This window comes from Suricata suricatta, chromosome 13 (genome assembly GCF_006229205.1).
Source record: "Suricata suricatta isolate VVHF042 chromosome 13, meerkat_22Aug2017_6uvM2_HiC, whole genome shotgun sequence".
Taxonomy (NCBI): Eukaryota; Metazoa; Chordata; class Mammalia; order Carnivora; family Herpestidae; genus Suricata; species Suricata suricatta.
Genome location: NC_043712.1, coordinates 72,432,453 through 72,454,046, shown reverse-complemented (window position 1 = coordinate 72,454,046; position 21,594 = coordinate 72,432,453). Strand labels below are relative to the sequence as shown.

Here is a 21,594-nt window from a genome sequence, read left to right as displayed (position 1 = left end):
ATTTAGGGACCCTATGGTATTTACACCCTCAGTGTTAAACAAAAGGTTTACACAAGCAATCTATTGATCAGTCCAGATACATTCTTCCTCTTGCAAGCCAGACGAGATGACTCCCAACCTGTCTATATATCACTCAGACTATGACTTAATCTTAGCATCAATATAAACAAATATATTTTTCACTTAGAATATCCTGTCTTAATTGTAGAATTTACTGCTCACTGTAATTAGGATAGTTTCACCAGAACACCTCTGTAAATCCTGTATCTGTACACTTTTCAAAGCATCCAGTCACAGAGATTTGTTCGTTGTAAAAGTTCCACCGGCTGATGTTCTGTTATCACTTAACCTATAAAGAAAGACACAAAAACTGACAGAGCATAGAAGGATGCCTGCCTGGTGAATGAGGGAGAAAGCTGAGGCTCCTCTCTCTCCTTTTTTCGCCGATACCATCTCTCCTTCAGGGGGCCCTGGACCTGCTGGAGCCAGACTCCAGTACCTCATAAAATGAAAAAAAGTTTATCACATACCTCACTAACTTGCAAGGATGAAATCCATTCATAGACCTAGAACACTGACTATATACCACATACAAGTCTAAGGGGTTTTTAAGTTGACTGCTATTATTATTAACAGTGTTAGTATTAAAGTGCTGACCTACTTTAAAATAAATTGAAGGCCAGCAGGGTTCTGGCTAGTGACAAATACTATTAGTTTAGGAGGCATTTTTATGTCCACAGATATCTCTACCATCCCACATTCCAGACTGCCAATGCAGTACATTTCTGTCCCCGACAAACCTGTTCTAATACACTAAGATTACGGCACATGTCGAGTCTCATGTTACATGAAAATCCAAACACAATTAAAGAACAAAGGAACATGAAGAACTCTTTCTTCCATTTACCACCAAGGCAAACAGGAACCAGATACTATTTCTTCATTTGTGCTGGAGGCATGCAACACATACACACACATACACAAATACACATACATAGTCAGTGTCTATCCTAAATGATCAAGGTAACACTTCTGCTATGGTTGAAGAGTCACCATGGCAACTCAGAGCTAGAAGAATTTATAGCCCACTCAATCCAGGCTCCTTGGTTTAAGGATGCGGAGCCTCTATGATTTTGTCACTTGCCCAAGGTCACACTACAAATTAGAAGCCAAACTGGGATTCATACCAAAGATTTTTGGCAATTCATCCACAAGGCTTTATACAACATCCAGTTTTTTCAGGCACTTGAAAGTTTAAAAGTATTATGAGGAAAAAGAAGTATAATAAGGAATGTTTACAATTCAGGGAAAAACACAAAATAGAAATTTCTAATTATAGCTTGAGCAGATGTAATCTAAATTAAGGTACTGAGTTCTCATAATCATAATATATGTAAAACCCTTCATTTTGGCCAGGATGATCCTCCTTGAAGAGGAAGAGGACTTCAAACAGAAATTCAGACACTCAAGATGAACATTCCAAACAATTGAATGTGCTTTTCTTGGATACTAAGTTTTCTGGCCATTTACTGGTTTGTACCAAGATACACTCCATCGCAGACAGAAGTGGTTTAATTCTAATGGCAAATTCAAATTGCCTTGTCAGTGCTAAGTGATTTCAAATTATCTGGTGGCGGTATGTGTGCAAGTGTCACACTCACACACATAGAAGAAATTTGTTTCATTGGGGACATTCCTAATTGATAGACATGACCTTTAGTGTCCAGTTTGATCGTGTAGAACTTAGGTCAAATAAAGCAGAGCTTTCTCATTTTCTCTGCCTGTCCATTCTCCAACTGTAACACAAATGATAAAGTGATGAAGAAAAACCTTGCTCATTACCTTCAATGAATGGGAATTTGAAAATGGTCATGGAAAGTTCAAGCAATTTTCTCACCCATGAGCTACCTAGGGATAGCCCATAATTCCACAATGACAAATACAAAGAGAAGTTATTAAAGGAAGTGATTCAATCAATGTTTGGACGTTTTAAAAGCAGCAGCATTTAAACCCAAATACTTGATGTGAAAGCTTGCAGCTGGTGGCTTTTTGGTAGTTCATGATTTGTGATTAGGAATTTGTATTTAATTCACTCTTTTTCATCTTTTTTTAAAAAATTATTCTTGGGGCACCTGGGTGGCTCAGTCGGTTAAGCGTCCGGCTTCGGCTCAGGTCAGATCTCACGGTTCATAGGTTCGAGCCCCGCGTCGGGCTCTGTGCTGACAGCTAGCTCAGAGCCTGGAGCCTGTTTCAGATTCTGTGTCTCCCTCTGTCTCTGACCCTCCCCTGCTCGCACTGTCTCTCAAAAATAAATAAAAAGCATTTTTTAAAAATTTAAAAATTATTCTTAAATGGCCCTAAGTTTCCATAGAAAGGGGGGAAACTGTGCCAGCAGTGTTAGACTGAGGTAATCAAACTCAGCATATCCAAAACAGAATACAGACCAGCATTAAGACATGATCATCTCCGAAGAGTCATCTCCTGAGTCTGTGATCTGAATTTTTCTTCTTGCAAGTTCAGGGACAGTAAAAAAAAAATGATGGTCTCAAGATCAAAGAACTTAGTACAGAATCTCTTCAACACAGGGCGCCTGAGTGGCTCAATCGGTTAAGCATCTGATTCTCAGTTTTGGCCCAAGTCATAACCTCATGATTCCTGGAGTCCGAGCCCCACAGTGGGCTCTGTGCTGACAGTGAGGAGCCTGCTTGGAATTCTCTCTTTCCCCCTCTGTCTCTACTCCTCCCCCAACTCACTGTGTCCCTGTCTCTCTCAAAATAAATACATTTTTAAAAGTGAAAAGAGAAAAGAATCTCGTCAACACAAATCAGGGAGTGAAGAAGCTAGCTGTCATTGTAGGTTGGAGAGCATACAGAATCCAGAGAATTAAGATGAGGGAGTTTGTTTGTCTTTTAAACACAATAGTGAAAGTGGAATAAAGATGGAAATGATGCTTTGGTCTGGAATGGGAGGGGGGAAAAGCCTGGGCTTGAAACACCATCTTCTCAGTCCGAAATTGTCCATCTCTTCTTGGTTGGGTTGAGCTTTGCAAGCCCCATATGGCAAAAGAGTAAGTCCATCAAACACACAGTACTCTTAATCAAGTCCAAGAGTAAATATGGAAGCCATGAGTCAGGACGGACTTTTAGGTTATTTAAGGCATTCAGCCAGTTAAGAAATAATCTATTAGAGTTGTGATAAATTTACAAGAGTTAATAGTATAAATGTGATTATTTGATTACATTTATAAATACCATTTTATTACATTTATAGATCATATTTTGAATGTTCAAAGACTAGGATGAATTTAACCTCTAAGCTTCTAAGACCTACTGGCACCTCTTCAATGTTTAGCTCATTTGCCACCTTTGTAAGGAGCTCAAAATCTTTGCTCATCCTTAGGATTTTTTTAATGTATAAATAGTTTTTAAAACATTTAAAGGAAATTTAATTGCTTTATTTCTTAAATGAGTTAATTTAGTAGTTTAAAAACTCAAAGAATTAAGTGAAATTTATGGTTATTTTTATACAAAAATTACTAGATTCTTAAAAATTAAAATGAACATGGGGCGTCTGGGTGTCTCATTTGGTTGGGCATCTGATTTTGGCTCAGGTCATGATCTCACAGTTTGTGGGTTTGAGCCCCAAGTCGGGCTGATGGCTAAGAGCCCTGGAGCTGGCTTCAGAGTCTATGTCTCCCTCTCTCTCTCTCCTCTTCCCCTGCACTCTCTCTCTGCCCTTCCCTTGCTCTGTGTCTTTCTCTCTCCCCCTGGATGCAGCACTGCCCACCAGGTGGCCCACATCATCACCACGTTAGATCCCCTCCCCCATCCTACATTCGGATTCCTGTGCCTTAGAATTGCATGTGACTGGGGGAAAACCTTCCTGATCTGTCATTGAGAATTAAAGCGGTAACTGCAGAACAGAATGTCCAGCATTGGATTAGCCAGGATACCAGGTTAGCTGCTATTATTAAGAGAGTCCTGTCATTCCTAGCTCCAGGCTAATATGGCAGTTTCAGGGTCTTAGGGCCTTTTCAACCTTCTTACTTTTCCTTCCTTAATACCCAACTTCCATCTCATCATAAAAGATGTTGATGTAGCTCCTTCCCACAATTAGCATCGTTCTACAGAAGCAAAAACTCCTCTCAAGGTCACCACTCAAAACTTACCTGTGTGACCACAGTTGACATCTCATGAGCTATAACTTAGTCACATGACCACACCTGCCAGGAGGCAAGCTGAGAAACGGTCTTTCCCTGGACGTCCATGTGCCCAGACAAAACTTCTCAGATTACAGAACAGATATTCAGAAAACTGCTAGCAGCCTCTGCTACAAATGTGCCGCTTCTCAAGTTGATAATAAAAATTCAACTCAGTAAATTTGAAAGATCTAATGGGCTTTATTAACCACTTTATGAATTGAACAGCATCACATCTAGTAAATAGAAGAAAGTTCCAAAGGGCTACATAAAAGGTTTTTAAAAGTTAGAAAGAAAGTGGGGAAAAACAAAATTATTAGCAAAGAATCTGTGGTTTTAGGCAAAGTTGCTCTCCTAAGGAAAACGCAAGAGGTCTATCAGTAAATTTCCTAGCGCGGACCAGGCAATTCCCGTGTTAACCAACACGGACCGGTTAAGGGTTACATGTCTAGAGGGACCGAAACTGCAGTTAGGTTAGGTATTAAGTCTTGATTTATGGACTTGGGGCCTTAAGCTAAGTGAGGTCATTTTGGGCCCGTGGTTTTCCTTTTAACAGAGTAAAAACAAATTTTTTTTTTTTTTAGTATTGAAAGTATCCACTTTTGTGCATAAATCTGAAAGCTTAGGAAACAAGATGCATGCAATAAATCATTGGCTCCAGAGCATCAGTCATAGTCCAATGTCAGTACGTACTCAAGTTCATTAATCTAGAAGTAAAAGTTTAAAAGGACAAATAGTCCTGTTTATTCAAATCAAAACACTATCATCTATGAAGAATAAGCCTTTCCCACTTTCTGTGGTTAAAATAGCCCTTTTTTATGTGATAATGTTGATACTACATGGCTATCTGTTCAGCAAATGCTTCTGGATACTCCGGCTCTATGCGACACACTCAAGATTCACCGACTCCAATAGTCCCTACATTCAGCAAATTGAGAGACTAGAAGCAAAGACAGATTGTAAATACACTATCAGAAATAGAGTTTCAAAGTAGGATGAGCACGATTTTAAAAAAGAAACGTAGAGGATGCAAGATGGCAGAGTGTGGAGCGTACCTCATCCCAAGGACACAGTAAGATAACAGCTCCGTTCCTACTACTAATTCTGAAAACAGCCCGAAGACTGGTAGAACAGACCTTCCACAGTTAATTGTAGAGAAGAGGCCACACTGAAAAGGCTAGGAGGGGTCTTCTGGGTGGCTCAATTGGTTAAGCCCCTGACTTCTGCCCAGGTCATCATCTTACCATTTGTGGATTCAAGCCCCCCATGGGGCTGTGCTGACAGCTCAGAGCCTGGAACCTACTTTGGATTCTGCGTCTCCCTCTCTCTCTGCCCCCTACCCACTCGTGCTTCCTCTCTCTTTCTCTCTCTCAAAAACAAACATTAGAAAAAGAAAAGCGTAGGAGGGGCAGAGACCCTGCTGGGAACCAGACCCCGGGTTAGACCAATTACAAGTGGGGGGATCATTTCAAGTTCAGAGCAGGGAGAGGATCAGGGCCACCCCAGGCACCCCTCACACAGGGGCCCACAGTGGGAAGACAAATCCCTGTAACATTTGGCTTTGAAGACCTGTGAGGTTTAACTTCGTGAGCTTTTCAAAATCAGTGGGGCTTAACTTCAGGTACTTTAAAAATCGGTGTCTTTAGCTCCAGGAGAGCCAGAACACAATCAGAAATTGGGTCCCCCCCACCTTGAGAACCAGCAGAATGAAGCACCCTGCTGAGGCAGAGCACAGAAGCCACAGTTTGGAACATGCCTGGGGTACATGTGAGGGAGATTTATTCACTAACCTCAGAATGTGCCCCAGCAGTGCACGGATCTTCAGGAGACTTGTCTAAGAACAGAACGTGCTCGTGGGCACCCTTTCTCTTCCAGTCCCCAAGCCTAGATAGCTCGACACTTGCCGGAAGCAGCATCCACACCCCCCTACCTTGCTCAGACTGTGTGCTTTGGCCCTGTGCTCCCCTGCAGACCTGCCCATACAACCTCACCCCCACCTCCCATTGGCAGACATTCCCCCCCAAAAGTTCCTACCCCAACACACCCTGCAAGCAGCCCTGGAAGGGACGACCACCACTCCAAGGTGCCTACTACTACCCTGTGGAGATGGGGCCATAATCATACAGCGGCACGCCTACAGTTCCGGCAGCCACGCCTGTTAGCCGGAAGTGCAGGGAGAGTGCCATGCTGTCCAGGAGGACACCAGCCCAGGCTCATGTCTGACAGCACTGCCATGCTGCCACCAACTCCAGTATCTCAGGGGGCCGCACACAGAGTACCCTACCATCCGGTGTGCACACAACTGCAACAGACAGAACCCACCTGCCTGCAGGCCTGAAGTAGCCAAAGGCAGCCTCCTCTACAGACCTGCCTGGTGCAAACAGAGCAGGCCAGGCAGGCCACTGCCGCCGACTGGACCAAAGGCAAACGCTGCTCAGCCGCAACAGAGGAGTGCACGCAAGCCACAATGCAGACAGCCCTGGAGCGCCTGGTTCTGGTGACCAGGGCATCCTGCACCACAGGTCACCACAGTACCTCTTCATCAGAAGGCCGCTACTTTCAAGATCAGGAGAGGTTGCTGACCTTCATAACACATAGCAATACACACGAAGACAAGATGAGGAGACAGAGGAACATGTACCCAGTAAAAGAATGGATAAAAGAATCCTAGCAAAAGAGCTACACGACATAGAGGTTAAGTAATATGCTTGATTTTTAAAAAGTCAAAGTCATGCTTATAAAGATACTCACCGGACTTAAGAGTGGAGGATCTCAGTGAGGTTTTCAACTCAATTTCAAAGTTTAAAAAAATGGAAGGCACCTGGGGAACTTGGATAGCTCAGTCAGTTAAACATCCAACTTTGGCTCAGGTCATGAGTTTGAGCCCCACATCGGGTTCTGTGCTAACAGCTCAAAGCCTGGAGCCTGCTTCAAATTCTGGGTCTCCCTATCTGCCCCACCCCCAACCCCAGCTCACACGCTCTCTCACTCTCTCAAAATAAACAAACATGTAAGAAAAGGAAAAAAAAAAGGAACCAGAGATGAAGAACTTAATAACTAAAATTTTTAAATATGCGAGAGGGAACGAGTGAATCAAGAGCATATTTTTAAATATGCGAGAGGGAACGAGTGAATCAAGAGCATATTAGAAGATGTAGAAGGACAGATCAGCAATCTGGAAGACAGGGTAATACAAAACAAGCAAGCCTAGTAGCCAAAACTAAATCAATTGAAAATAGAAAATAAGAATCCATTAAGTCAACTCGGCAACATCATTGAGGCATAATAATATTTGCATTATAGGGATCCCAGAAGGAGAAGAGAGGGAAGGGGGCAGAACATGTATTTAAAGAATTAATAGCTGAAAACACTCATAACTTAGGCAAAAAAACCAGCATACAGATCCAGGAAGCACAGAAAGCCTTTAAGATTAATCCAAGGAGATGCACACCACAACACATAACAGTTAAAATTGCAAAAAGTAATGATCGAGATAATTTGAATAGCAGCAAAAGAAAACAGTTACATACAATGGAAACACCCTAAGGCTCTCAGCCTATTTATCAGAAGAAATTCTGCAGTCCAGAAGGGAGTGGCAGGATATATTCAAAATGCTGAGGAGACAGAAAACTGCAGCCAAGAATACTCTACCAGACAAGGCTCTCATTTAGAATAGAAGGAGAACAAGCATTTCCCAAACAAAAAGGTAACAGAGTTCATCATCAATAAACCAAACTTAGATTTTTAACAAGTTTTTTAAATGTTTATTCTTGAAAGAGTCAAATAGAGAAGATGGAAGTTGTTGGGCAGAGAAAGAGAAGGAGACACAGCATCTGAAGCAGGTTCCAGACTCTGAGCTGTCTGCACAGAGCCCAATGCAGGGCTCAAACTCACAAACCATAAGATAATATGACCTGAGCCAACATTGGATGCTCAACTAACTGAGCCACCCAGGTGCCCTGGGACTTTAAAGAAGTTTTAAAGAAAATTCTTTAAGTGGAAAGAAAAGGCCGTAACTCAAAGTAGGAAAATTATTTAAAAAAAAAAAAAAATTTCATAGGTAAAGGCAAACATAGAACAAAGGTAGATTAATCACTTAAAAAACGAATATAGAGTTGAAAACACAGAAGCATTAAAAGTCAATTCTCTCTACAAAAATCAAATCAAGGGACTCACAAAATAAAAGGATGTAAAATAGGACATCAAACCTAGAAAACAGGGCAAGGGAGTAAAGATTTCAGTGCTTCAGCGCTTTCAGAATGGGTTCAAATTTAAGTGACCATCAACTTAATATCAATTGCTGTATGTGAAGATGTTATATATGACTAACAGTATCCGCAAGTCAAAAATTTATATGAGATACACAAAAAATAAAGAGTAATGAATCCAAAGCTAACACTAAAGACGTCATCAAACCACAAAGGAAGAGATTAAGAGAAGAAAGGAACTACAAAAACGGCCACAAAACAAAAATGTAACAAGATAGAAGTACATGTCTATCAATAATGAATTTGAATATAAATGGACTAAATGCTCAATCAAAAAGTAGAAGGTGCCTGAATGAATACAAAAGACTCATTTATATGCTACCCATAGAAGACTCCCTTCAGACCTAAAGACACATGCAGACTCAAAGTGAAGAGACAGAAAAACATTTACCAGCAAATGCAAACAAGAAAGCTGGGGTACCAATACTTGTATTTGACAAAAAGACTTTAAAACAATGACTATAGCAGGAAGCAGAGAAGGATACTACATAATTATAAAAAGAAAAACCCAACAAAAGGATATAATAATTTTAAGTATCTATGCACCCAATGTGGAAGCACCTAAATACATAAAGCAACTATTAACAGACATAAAGGAATTAATCAACAGCTATACAATTGTAGAGGACTTTAATACCTGACTTACATCAATGGATAGACCAGCCAGACAGAAGATCAACAGGAAAACAGTACCTATGAATGACATACTAGACCAATGGACATAACAGATCTATATACACATACTCCATCCAAACATAACAGAATGCACATTCTTTCAAAATGCAAATAGAACATTCCCCAGGATAGATCAGGTTAAGCCAAAAAACAAGTCTCCACAAATTTAAGAAGATTGAAACTCTATCATGCATCCCTTCCAACCACAAAGGTATGAAACTAGAAGTCAATTACAAGAAAAAATCTGGAAAGAACACAAATACATGGAGACTAAATAACATTCTAGTGAACAACGGATGGGTCAACCAAGAAATCAAAGAGAAAAATAAAAAATACATGGAGACAAATGAAAATGAAAACACAATAGTCTAAATCTTTGGGATGCAACAAAAGCAGTTCTAAGAGGGAGGTTTATAGCAATACATGTAGTCCTACCTCAAGAAACAAGAAAATCTCCAATAAAAAAACAGAATGGGCTAAGGAAGAATTTTCTGGAAGAACTTAATTTGTATCAGAATCAGAAAAGCCTTCCAGGAAGAAGAGATATTTACAAAGCATTCTAAAAATAAATAGAAGTTAGTTGTGAGACTATTAAGTCCTCATGCTGGAGACGGATAGATCAGCACATGCAGAGGCCTAAGGAGAATGAGTCTTAAGTTCCTAAAAGAAAACCCTACAGCCGTGAGTGAGTGCTCACAGGGAATAATGGCACAGAGGTGGAAAGGAACAGATAGAGGGTCTCACACACCATGCATAGATTTTAGATTTGCACCCAATGGCAATGACAAGACATAAAAAGATTTTGAGCAGGAAAAACAGCAATCCAATTCCCATTTTTACAAGGTCACTCTGGCTGGAGAATGGACTCGGGGCTAGGGAGAGGTTAGTGAATTCAGACGAGAGACAGTACAAAGAATTCTAAGAAGGGACAGTAGAGATTTGGCCTCCTGGAGTAGATTTTTGGTGAAATGTTGGCTCTGGGAAACAAGGGCAGGACTGTGATTAAGAACCAGGGCTCCTGAGTCGGATTGCGTGGATTTGAAACTCTATCCTGGCTGGTTACCTCGCAGTAGGATGGAAAGGATAATACTAAGTGTACCTCAAATGGTGAGAAATAAGTGAGATCATTCAAGTGCCCAGAAGGAGAATTGGAGGTATAAGTGTTACTTTTATTATTCTAATTTCCATTTTTAGTGTTAAGCATGGCAGAAAAATCAAACACTCTTTGGATTCAGTCTTGAGCACCTGACTGGTCAATGGTACCAGTAATTGAGATAAAGATAGGTAGAGTTGGACGAACCAGAGAGAGAGGGAAAGAACTTTCAGTTTTGTTCAATTAGTTCCATTTTTCATATGTTAAGAAATGAGTTGTTAACTGTGTCTAATGTCACTTTTTAAATGGTTTTGTAGGGGTGCCTGAAGGGCTCAGTCTGTTAAGCCTCTGACTTCGGCTCAGGTCATGATCTCACAGTCTGTGAGTCTGAGCCCCGCATCAGGCTCTGTGCTCACAGCTCAGAGCCTGAAGCTTGCTTCCAATTCTGTATCTCCCGCTCTCTCTGGCCCTCCCCCCTCAGGCTCTGTCTATCAAAAATAAATAAGACATTTAGAAAAAATTAATGGTTTTGTAGATTATGCTAGAATATTTTTAACATTCTCAAATGTGACATGTGTTTTTTTTAGTGAGTAGTTCTGTTAACTTTCTCAAATTTTTTTAAAACAAACTCAAAATCCTAAAACCTACAAGCCACTGATTTTAATAATACCAATTACAAAGACTTACAGCAACAAATAAAGTATTGGTAGCACATCATGTTTGTCACTTTAAACATCCCCATTCAGTGCAATAGAAGATGATTATTTCTATTAGCCGCACAGAAAAAGGTCAGTTTCCTATGAAATTTGAACAAGCTAAGGGATGGCTCTAAAGTCACCCCACCAGGCCTCAGGCCTTAGAGGATTTAAGTCCTAGTAATGATGGATTCTCTTTTTAGAGCTTCCAAATTTCTTATCCATAAGATTAAGTAGGAGATGAGCCTCTAAAATCAAGAGGCCTATTTTTATGTAGGAGACCTACCACACATTCAGAAAAGTTAAATGAAAAAGATGAGGAGCTAGAATTTTTTTTCAGATTATTTCCAAATAAAGCAATAAAGACTAACAAATTTCTCAACTATAGTTCCAGTTACCTATCAAAAGCTTATGTATGGTTACTAGGAAAACTCTTTATGGAAATACAAGGAATTTATTTTCCAAATAGCATTTTACTTTTATGACCTGGGCTCAATGTTCGTATTTTGACACCACCCATCTAGGCATACACATTCAACAGGAGTAGGTAGCTAAGATATTGGACATGTAAAGAAATCAATTCTATGATTTTCTACCCTGCTTTTCGGAAAGACCCAAGCCATGACGGTCTTCCTTGCATCAATGTTCCTCAAGTACCCCAAACAATAGAGACCTCTAGCTTCTGTAAGCAAGTCTTCATACTACCCATCTCTTTGTCTTTCAACCAATATTTAAGGTAAGGTCTATCCTCTATCCTCAGCATGGCAGGGGGTGGGGGTCAGTAAGTAGTGAATAAAACCTTCAAGGAGTTCAAGGTCTAATGTCAAACTCTTCCCAGATTCAGGGGGCCTGGGTGGCTCAGTCGGTTGAGTGTCCGACTTTGGCTCAGATCATGATCTCACGGTTCATGGGTTCCAGCCCAGCTGGAACCCATGACAGCTAGCTCAGAGCCTGAGGGCTATCTTTGGATTCTGTGTCTCCCTCTCTCTCTCTCTGACCCTCCTCTGCTCTTGCTGTCTCTTTCTTTCTCTCTCAAAAATAAATAAAACATTAAACAAACAAACTCTTCCCAGACTCAAGCATTTGCCTGGATCGGGCTCATCCACCATTACTCAGACGCTGGAGGTCTCACAACATTTAGTTTCTCTCATTTTTTTTTCTTAACCCTCTTTATATAGAACAGCCCCACTGCTCCAGGAAACAACTTTTTTCAAGTTTTACTTGAAACAGAACCCAGTAGGCTGATGCCAATACACAGAGGTTTCTTTTCTAATTTTAGCATTTAAACTGGTTTCATGAAATTCAATTCTGTGTTGATAAATGGAGTCATTTTTGCTTATTTTAAGTTTGTTCTATCTAATTGGGGGTGGGGGAGAAAAATCAATGGCCTTATATCCTGGATTCTAAGGCTTACTGCCAAACAAATTAACATTTTTAAGGTCGAGATACCTTTGCATTGATTTGACTATTTATTAAGGTGTTTGCTTTCCTGAAAAGCTGTTCTCAAATCAATGGCATGTCTTACAATCAACGTTGCCTTAGAAATGAAGAAATTCAACAAGAGGACTCAAACTGACTTCATGAAAAAAAAATGAGTTGGCGGCCAAGGCTGGACTCCCAGCGTTGGCTTACTGCCAATTAGTTACCAGTTACCAAACCCCATGACATCTGCCAAGCCTCTTCACTCTTCTGGACCTTCTCTACTCCATTCATAAAATGGAAGTTCACACTTGTGTTTCTCAAACTCTGTGGTAAAAGAGGAGCTTACGTTTTTCCATGCGATTGCATATGGACACGTTTATAAGATACAATTCTATATGAATCAGACAATGGTTCTGCACCGGAGTTATCACCTTTGTTTATTGGATATTGCTTAGTAATACAATTAGCTTGTATTTCCCTATTACACAGTAGTCAAGCAACAGAAATACTCGGGGAATGAGTTACTCAAAATGACGGTGTTATTCACAGTCGATTCAAGAGAGCAGTAGCACAGCTAATCCATCTGTGGGTCACTGATGGAGAGCCAACAATACAGACAGAATACACCTTTCGGGCAAAATAATCAAAGATATACGTTCTCTTTTCTTATTACTCATTTTTTTTAAGAGTACAAAGAGAACTCATCTGTTACATTTCTTTTTCAACAACCAGATTTATTACCCTCTGGATGGAAATGCCAGCCAGTGTTCCATGTGATTTTTCAAAGAGAAGACAGATATATGGCAGCCCTTACTAGCACAGGCTTCCTGTACACCACTTAGATACACTTCCTGTACAGCACTTCCATGGCAGAAAGTAACGACTTAATGGTTATTAGCCATAAGGCCACTGCAGTTTATAGGAACATAGCTTTTGGAGTAGTACGTAGAAGTCCAAGAGTGCATACAAATGTGAACACTTGTTTTTATAAGGACCCTTACTGAAGTAAATGCACACGTGTGCTTTCTCTTTGCCCACCAACCAGGCATACGGGGACAAATGCTAAATATCCCTACTAATTACCTAGCTCAGACTCTGAACAGCCTGCATAAAGCTGATGAGAGAGAGGTTTATGTGAATTCAAGCAACAAATCCTTCCCTAGGCAGGTCAGTCCTGGGGACCTACTGCGTATTTGCTGGAAACTAAGGGTATTGGCCTTAGAGCCTAGAGGCACAATCAGAGGCTGCCCAGTCCTGAGTGCCAGACTGGTGTTCTTTTCACACCTGAGCACGTATCACAGGATCACCTGGGGGGCTTATTAACGTAAAGATTGTGGGCCCCACTCCTGAGGTTAATTCAGAGGGCCACATTGGAGACTGAGTTTGAATCTCTCAGGACTTTTCAGGAGCTGCTGATGCTCCTGGGAACAGACTTTGAGAACCACGGGTATAAAATATTTGCTGACAGAACTGGAAAGATATTAGGGGTCACCTGACCCAAACCTTTCACTTTACTGTCGAGGACCCTGAGGTTGAGATGGAATGTCTGCTTCATGGTTATGTATCCAATACTCAGAGACTCCCCATTCCCCCCACCTCAAAAAGCAAGTCAAGTTTCCAAAGTCTTAACATACAGCTCATTTCATGGTTTAAGTTGTGACCACATATCGGGACCCTGTTTTCAGAGAAGAGTCATCAGCAGAGCCTTCATGCTGTTGACCCTCCTATCCACCTGTCCTTCCAAGAACTGCATGTCAATTCTACCATTCACCTTGTAATGGCAGGCAGGTGGCCTCATGCCAGACAGGGTGCTACTTACAAGACTGGTAACTACTTGCCTTGATTTTAAACCCAGGAAGACTGGCTCCAGAGAACATGTCCTTACCATCACACCACACTGCCTGCTCCCCCCGCACCTGCATTCCCTGGCTGCTGAGCACAAACAGATGGCATGAGATTTTGCTAAGTGACCCCTGATACAGGAGATAGTCACAGATGACTTGCAGCACTGCCGTGGAGTGTCCACTGTAGCCTCAGCTGCCATCAGGGTGGAGTCATCCCTGGCTGTGTGCTTGGCAGTGTAGACGGATACCAGTGTCAAAACTCCCTCCGATCATGCCCTTTGGCTGAGCCTGCTCTCCAGTTCCCATCCATCCTGTCAGCTTCCTGCTTCCCCTCCCATAAATCATTCTTCTACTTAAATGGTCTGCAACCAAGAACACTGGCTGATGTGACAGCCCATTAATTTACCAATCAGCACAGAGCCAATGGATCCTAATCAAAATTAGGGCTCCCACAAAGCCTCCTGCAGGGCCTTCCACCTTCGGAGCCCTTGGATTTCTGCTGGTACGCTTCGATTCCCTCTGTAGTGTTTCCACCAAGGGCTGCTAGACCCCCAGGGAGCCCCACCCCGGCCACCCGCAGTCCCATCACAGAGCACACCTTAATTGACAGCAACCATCCAGAACTGATTGACCCATCTCTAAAGCCCCACCAAGACTGGGGGCTCTCACAGGGCCAAGAAAGGCTCAGAGAGCTCTCAAGCTTGGAAGGCAATGGAGCCAACCCAGGCTGATCACTGTGCCACCAGAGGGGCCCTGGAAACGCCCAGCCACTTGCTCCTTCCCAGTCTTTACTATTCAAATCTTCCCATTTCATGAGATGTCCAGGTGAGATTCTTCCAAGCAAGGCCCCTTTTTGCTGGAGTTTCCATCTTTGTCTTTAGTAACTTCACACCTTTGCTACAGACTCACTAAAAGCCCCTCTCCACCTTCTCAGTCTAGCTACCCTCCTTCCTGCAACCCCTCATGTGGGGGTGTTCGTACAAAAAAACAAAACAAAACAAAACAAAAAAAAAAAACATTTATAATTCAGGTATCACCGGAAAAGAAAATGGTTTTATAGACCACAAGGCATCCTTTAAGGGGGAAACCAAAAACCTTTTGTGGGTTAAGGCCTTTTTTTAAGGTTGCCTTTTTGCTCTAACTCTGTCAGAATTTCCCCTTCTGTATCTGCTCACAACATTACAGCCTCAAGAGGTTCGTCCTCTGACTCCACGCCTTTAGGAATGGGATTGTTCAGATATGGAGAGTGTGGGGAGGGATGTGGGTTGTGAACCTGCCATGTTCGTTTCTAGTGCCCTCAACATTGGAGAAGAAAAAGTACCATTCTCCACTAAAATCACCAGAGCGCTGTAGAGCCACGGCCAATTCCCCAACTGGGAAGGGCCGCCAGCTGGAGCTCCAGGCTTAGAGAGAGGAGGCAGGAGTTCAACACCCAAAACAAAAAAATGGGGCATGTCACAGCGACATAGGCACCAGCTTGATGGGGGTCTCATTGCACAAACTGGGTACAACCTGAGTGCCAAAACAATTAAGTTCAGGATTGAAGTAAAAACCAATGAGGCATTCAGGAGTATGTATTAATAATAAATAAGGACAAAAGGAAGACTTTTACAATAATATGTGCAGGGCCAACTGCTAAACGTGGACAGAGTACTGGACTTGAATCATTTTGTAGCCAATAGAGACCACGTGCAAGATCTTGAAAAAGTGACTGAATGGAACATCACCGAAGGGCAGATGGACATGGCGGGCCTCCACAGATAACCTTCAGAGAACATACCATCATACATCCAGAGTTCCGTACTGGATATAAATGATACCTCAGGATAGCTTATTTGAAAAGATACAAAAGGTACCTTTCCTAGTCCATGGTTTGAAAAAGTTCTCTATTCGTTTAGAGGCAAAAGGAATACTCTGCTTCCATCCATGACGCGGCAGTCCCTGAAGACCCCTCAGGAGGCCATCTCCAGTCACAGATAAAGTCACACGGTCCCCCATTCTGAAGCACATTAGGGGACAAAAAAAAAAGCATTTTTTTACACTAACCATCTGTTTTGCAGTGAACAGAATGTTTGCATAAAGGGCTAAGATAAAACAAAAAAAGCTCAATGAAATCTTGCCTCCAAGGACCCCTTCGTATCATCCTAGATCCTAAGAACACGGTTACTGCTCTCCAATGGTGCTCTTCATAGGTGGCAAGAGAAGTTGTATCCTGCAGGAGCCCACACACGGAGAGACATCAGCACCGTAACCCGCCCCTTACTTAAGGCCCTGCTCACCTGATCCCCCCTCCCAAGAAGAGCCCCCTTCATGAGCTGCTTGTACCAGCACTTGGGAAAAGTGTGGGTTTGAACCGAGGGAAGAATAAGGAACTCGGGCACACTTAACCGTTTCACTCCTTTGCGTCTTCACAGAGCGGGGAAAACGCACTTTCTACTGAGAAACCCACCCCTCCCCCGTCACTTCCTCTAACAGACTTTCCAGCCTACTAACAGGAATATGGTAATTAGCCTCAAAATGAGATTTTCTTATAACCAATGCAATAACATTTTAGAGAACTCAGATTTTCACCTATTTGGGTTTAAGTAGGAAGATAGACTATGAAATCAGCTTATGGCTCATAAAATAAGGGAAACTCAAAGCCAAACATTACTGTGAAAGCCCTACCAGGACATTTTAGAACAACTGCTATGCAACCTGCAACTGACTAAGTTAGGAAGTAACACCTCACTGGAGGCTAAAAACCCTCAAAAATGGAGTGAAGACAGCAGAAACGTAACCAACAAACCCAAGACCAGCTAATCTACGGCTAAGAAAGGATAGAGCAAAGGTTTGAACGCAGGTAGTCCGGCCTCAGCACTTAGGTTTGTGGTCCCTATGCCAACCTAACTTAAATACCAATTCCCCAGCACACAGGCCTTCCAGACAGTTCCACATCCTAAATTAAGCCATCAGTCTCTGGAAACCCTCAACTCTATTTAACACTTTACTAAGCCTCATTTAATAATAAATTAAAAAAAAAAAATCAATAAAAGATCCCATTTCTCCCCCATTTAATTACTGTTGCCCAGACACTTGCCTCCTGTACTGAACAGTGCTCTTCAGTGTTCTTATTGGAACTCCTTTTGGGGCGCCTGGGTGGCTCAGTTGGTTAAGCATCCGACTACGGCTCAGATCATGAGCGAACAGTTCGTGGGTTCGAGCCCCGCGTTGGGCTCTGTGCTGACAGCTAGCCTACTTCAGATTCTGTTTCTCCCTCTCTCTGACCCTCCCCTGCTCATGCTGTCTCTTTCCAAAAATAAGTAAAAACAAAACAAAAAAACTCCTTTTGGTCCTACTTTTATCTGAAGGGCTGATAAGGAATCTCTCCTACTAAATTCAACCATCTTCTTTATTCCCCCCATCTCTTTCAGCTAAGAGGGTCACACTGACATTTTGCAATTACCAGCCCTAACCAGTCAGCAGCTTTTTTCTTTCCTGGCCCACAGGGACCTATGCTTTTAGTATAAATGCAAACAGGATATGGCTCTATTGAATGCACTTCAGAAACCTCCTCAAATCATTCTGTTGCAAACGCATGCTTCCATGTTAAAGAAAGGTGGCTGTTCAGGTCATTCCATATGCCACACAGGATTCTCCACTCCCATTTGCAAGGTGGAGTTTTCACCTGCCTCTGAGCAGTGGATTATGTAATGCTCTGATTATAGAGACTCCAAGGCATCCTTCACTCAAACTGCACAATAGAGACCAGACAGCCTACACCATGTCCTGATTCCTTTATCTTTTTAAAAAGTATTTTTAGAAGATTATTTATTTTGTGTGTGAGTAGAGAGAGAGAGAATATCCCAAGCAGACTCCAAAATAGTCATCATGTAGCCCAACCGGGCCTCCATCTCATGAACTCTGATACCATGGCCTGCACCCAAATCAAGAGTTGTATGCTTCACCAACTGAGCCACCCAGGCACCCCTGATTCCTGTATCTTGGAAGTCCTTTCCTCCTCCTGGATCTTGGGAAGAAATGGAAGTGGGCCCTGCTCTCTTAAAGAGAGAAAGAAACCAGAGGTTTCTAAGTCCCTCCTTGGGGTTCCGGACAGCTCTATGTGGTTTGAAAACTATTTCTAGTGATTTCTAAGTAACTAGCACTGAGCAATACGCTAGTCACAGCTGGACACAATGCAAATGGGGATCTTGGTCAGGCAGGGCCTGGAGGGTGCAGGAAATGGATTGGGGCAAAGGCATGGGGGAGGCAAAGAATATGTTCTAGTCACTAGTATTAAACATGAACTCCCTACAACATTTCTACCCTGGTTCGAGTGAAAATGCAAGCATTTGACTACACCTCCCCCACAACAGAAACAGGCTCCATACGAATGCAGTACAGCTCAGTGCGCTTGCTCTAACGGTCATACACCCGCCAGCATTTGTCAAGCTCCCGGTATATTCCAGACGCTGTGCTTCATACACTGACACAAATCATCCCACTTCACAAGGAAAGAAGGTTCAGGCTTCCCTAGAAGTTTGCAGCCAAAGCCAGGTGAGCCCCTCTCATTTATGGGGCCTGAGGCAAGAGTACAAAGGGAGGCCCACTAATTACCTTAAAGAAGTCATCAAGCCAGTCAACTGTCACATAATCCTCCTCCCTTGACAAACGTAGCTTTCTAACAACCAGGAAGGCCAGGTACAATTTACAATCGCAGATCCCTGGGGATTCTGGGCCAGACAGCCCTGCCAGTGGACACAATCTCTTCCCTCCCCCACCCAGGCTCCCCCTCTCCCCAGGGAGGCCTTGGGGGCACACCTGTAGACCAGCAACCCAGATTTCTAAGCTCTGTATCAGCCCAGCACAGCTGCCCTTGGGCATTCCTTAGGGATGGGGCCTGCCCATCCCCCCACCCCACCCGCCCCCCACACATAATTGCAGAGGCCTTGGAAGCTAGCTCGGGGCTTTTGGGCAGGGAATTCAATGGGAGTGTGGGAATGGGGGGAGGGGCAACAAGTATTCCGGTTGAGCAACCCACTTCACCGGCAGACATTAAGCCTACTGGGGAGGGGCACAGCCTAGTGAAAGTCAGACACCCCCGCAAAAACTCTAACTCCAGGGACTAAGTGCAAAAGGCTTCCTTTGCCCAAGCCTGAAGGCAATATGGACTAAAAGCTGCCTCCGTTTTATTCTAACTAGATCAACTTTTCTTCCCTTGAGGCTTTCCGGGAGGGTGACTCCTTGTATTCAAAGTTAATCAACTTGTGTGAGAGGATTCCTGTCTGAAAGAGACCAAAGAGTTGAAATACTTCCAACTCTCTGGAAAGATCTGACAGCTACTATCCTGGTCTGAAAGAAAAGGTAAATAGTCCTCAAGCAGCCCAAAGGATTGCACAGGGTTCTCCAACCAAAGTCAGAAAAGGTGGGATCCTTGCCCTGGGACATAAATTGGGCAAACCTTAGTATTTTATTTCTGGTTTTGAAAGTTAAGAGCCAGAGGGACAACTGGTCACTGCCTGGTGACCATTCCGAATGCCTAAGCAGGAGCGCAGTCGGAATGAAACTGAGCAAGCGAGGGTAGGCCTGCCTCATGCAGACAGAAAAGGGCTGGCCCCAGGGAGTCACCGAAGCGACGAAATTGCGATCACAGATCACTGTAGGGCTAGAACTTGCACATCACCCCCATTACTGACCTGACATCTGCTTTGTCTTTTCTCAAAGCACGATGTTACCACCCGCCCGGATTATGGCCCAGTGATGCGGCGGCAATTTAGCACAGTCCGCACTGGGCGGTAAGCACTCACCCAACCGTACTTATTTAAAACTGGGAGGAAAGCTGCCAGAGCCGAACCCAAAGAGGTACACGAGGCAGCTCCCCCGCACCTGCCCCGACGTCCAAGATAAGGCTCCGAAGAAGCTGTCGGCGGACGCCGGGACAGCCGAGTGGGGTGAAGGAAGGGTTAGGGAGAGGGTCAAACAAAGCCAACACTGGTCAAATGCTAGGTCTCACCCCCGTTTGGGGGTAGGGAAAGGGTGCCTTTGAAAGCCGCCCAACTGGAGGTGCAGAGGACTGGTGCCTAAGGCCCCAGGCGGCCGGCCTCCGAGCCCCCGGGGCAGGAAGGAGCCGCGCTGCACCCCGCTGGCTCCAGGCCCCGCGGGGATCTGAGAGAGGGGAGCGGCCCGGAGGGAGGGAGGAAGACGCCCGCCGCAGCCACTCACCCAGCAGCAGCAGCTTGAACTCGCGGCGCGCGTCCTTCTTGTCCCGGCGAAGCTGCCGCTCGATCTCGGCGCTGATGCGCTGCGACTCCTTCTCCTCCGCGGACAGGCAGCAGCAGCCGGCCATGGCGCGCGCGGCACCCGACGGCGCGACGCGGGCACCGAGAGCCCGGATTCTCCGCCGGCCGCTCGCCGGGCCGATCGGCGACCGAAACCGGGGTTCGGAGCAAGGAGGACGAGGCCTCTGTGACTATCAGAGTACGAGGCCTGGCCTTCGGAGGCTCAGTCCCCTCCTCGAGAGTCGATTCCGAGGCGGGGGACGAACTCGGAGCGCTGGGAACTCTCAGAATCCCCGCGGCTCCGGGCGCACCAGCCCCACGCTGGTCCCGAGGGGAGGAGGAGGGCTAGCGGAGAGGATGGGAGCGCTGCCGGCACCCGGAAGATGCGCGCGCCCCTTAGCACTGGAGCTAGACACCCAGTCGGGGGGCGCAGACCGTGCGTAAAAGGTTGGGGCGTCGGTGCCCGGCGGAAGGAGGGATCTCCTGGTCCCAGTAGTGTCCCAGGCAGGCGACAGGCGCAGCGTCAGTTGGAGGCAAAGGGCCTAGCTCGTCCTTGCCTGAAAAGTTCTGAAAGTGACCGCAGATTAAGACCGAGCTCAAGGGCTCCTGCTGGCGCTGGTGGCTCTAAGTGGCAGAAGGAGGCGGAGCGTCTCGGACCTGCAGCCCTGGCGCCCGCCCCAGTTGGCCTTCGGGGCACGCCAAGCCGAAGGCGCCTGGGGGTGAAAGGGACCGGCAGGGAGCGGGGGCGCACAGGCCGGGGCTCTGGGGGTTCTGGAGGACAGCTCCCACCCCTACCTCCCTGGCCGGGAAGTCCTTGCACCCGGAGGACCGCCTCTTGCGGTAACCAGCGCTCTCTGACCGCGAGGCCCTGCTTCCTGCCCAGATACGGGTTCTGACAGGTGAACGAGTTTCGCCAACTTCAGCCTCTCCACTCCTCCCAGCTGCAGGCAGAGGGGAAGCGAGCCGGGCGGCCGCCGCAGGAACTCTTCACCCCCACCGCAGCTGAGACGTGCACACCAGCGACACGACCGCACGCCCCTGGCTTCCTAGACAGGCTCCTTCCGCTTCCCGGACGCCTCAGCCCAGCTCTGGTTTGGCCTAAGCGCCGGGTCAGCTGGGCAGCCTGCCAGCAAGGTGCGGCG

The 21,594-nt window shown here is 44.7% G+C and overlaps 1 protein-coding gene across 1 annotated transcript in view; it reads right to left on the bottom strand.

Annotated features, from left to right (window-relative positions):
- The window catches only part of GNA14 (G protein subunit alpha 14), a 187,117-nt gene extending 166,597 nt beyond the window's left edge, over positions 1 to 20,520 (bottom strand). Inside the window, exon 1 of the mRNA XM_029920242.1 lies at positions 20,397 to 20,520. Coding sequence (XP_029776102.1) covers positions 20,397 to 20,520 — 124 coding nt within the window. The remainder of the gene's footprint in view (positions 1 to 20,396) is intronic.
- Positions 20,521 to 21,594: the final 1,074 nt, after the last annotated feature.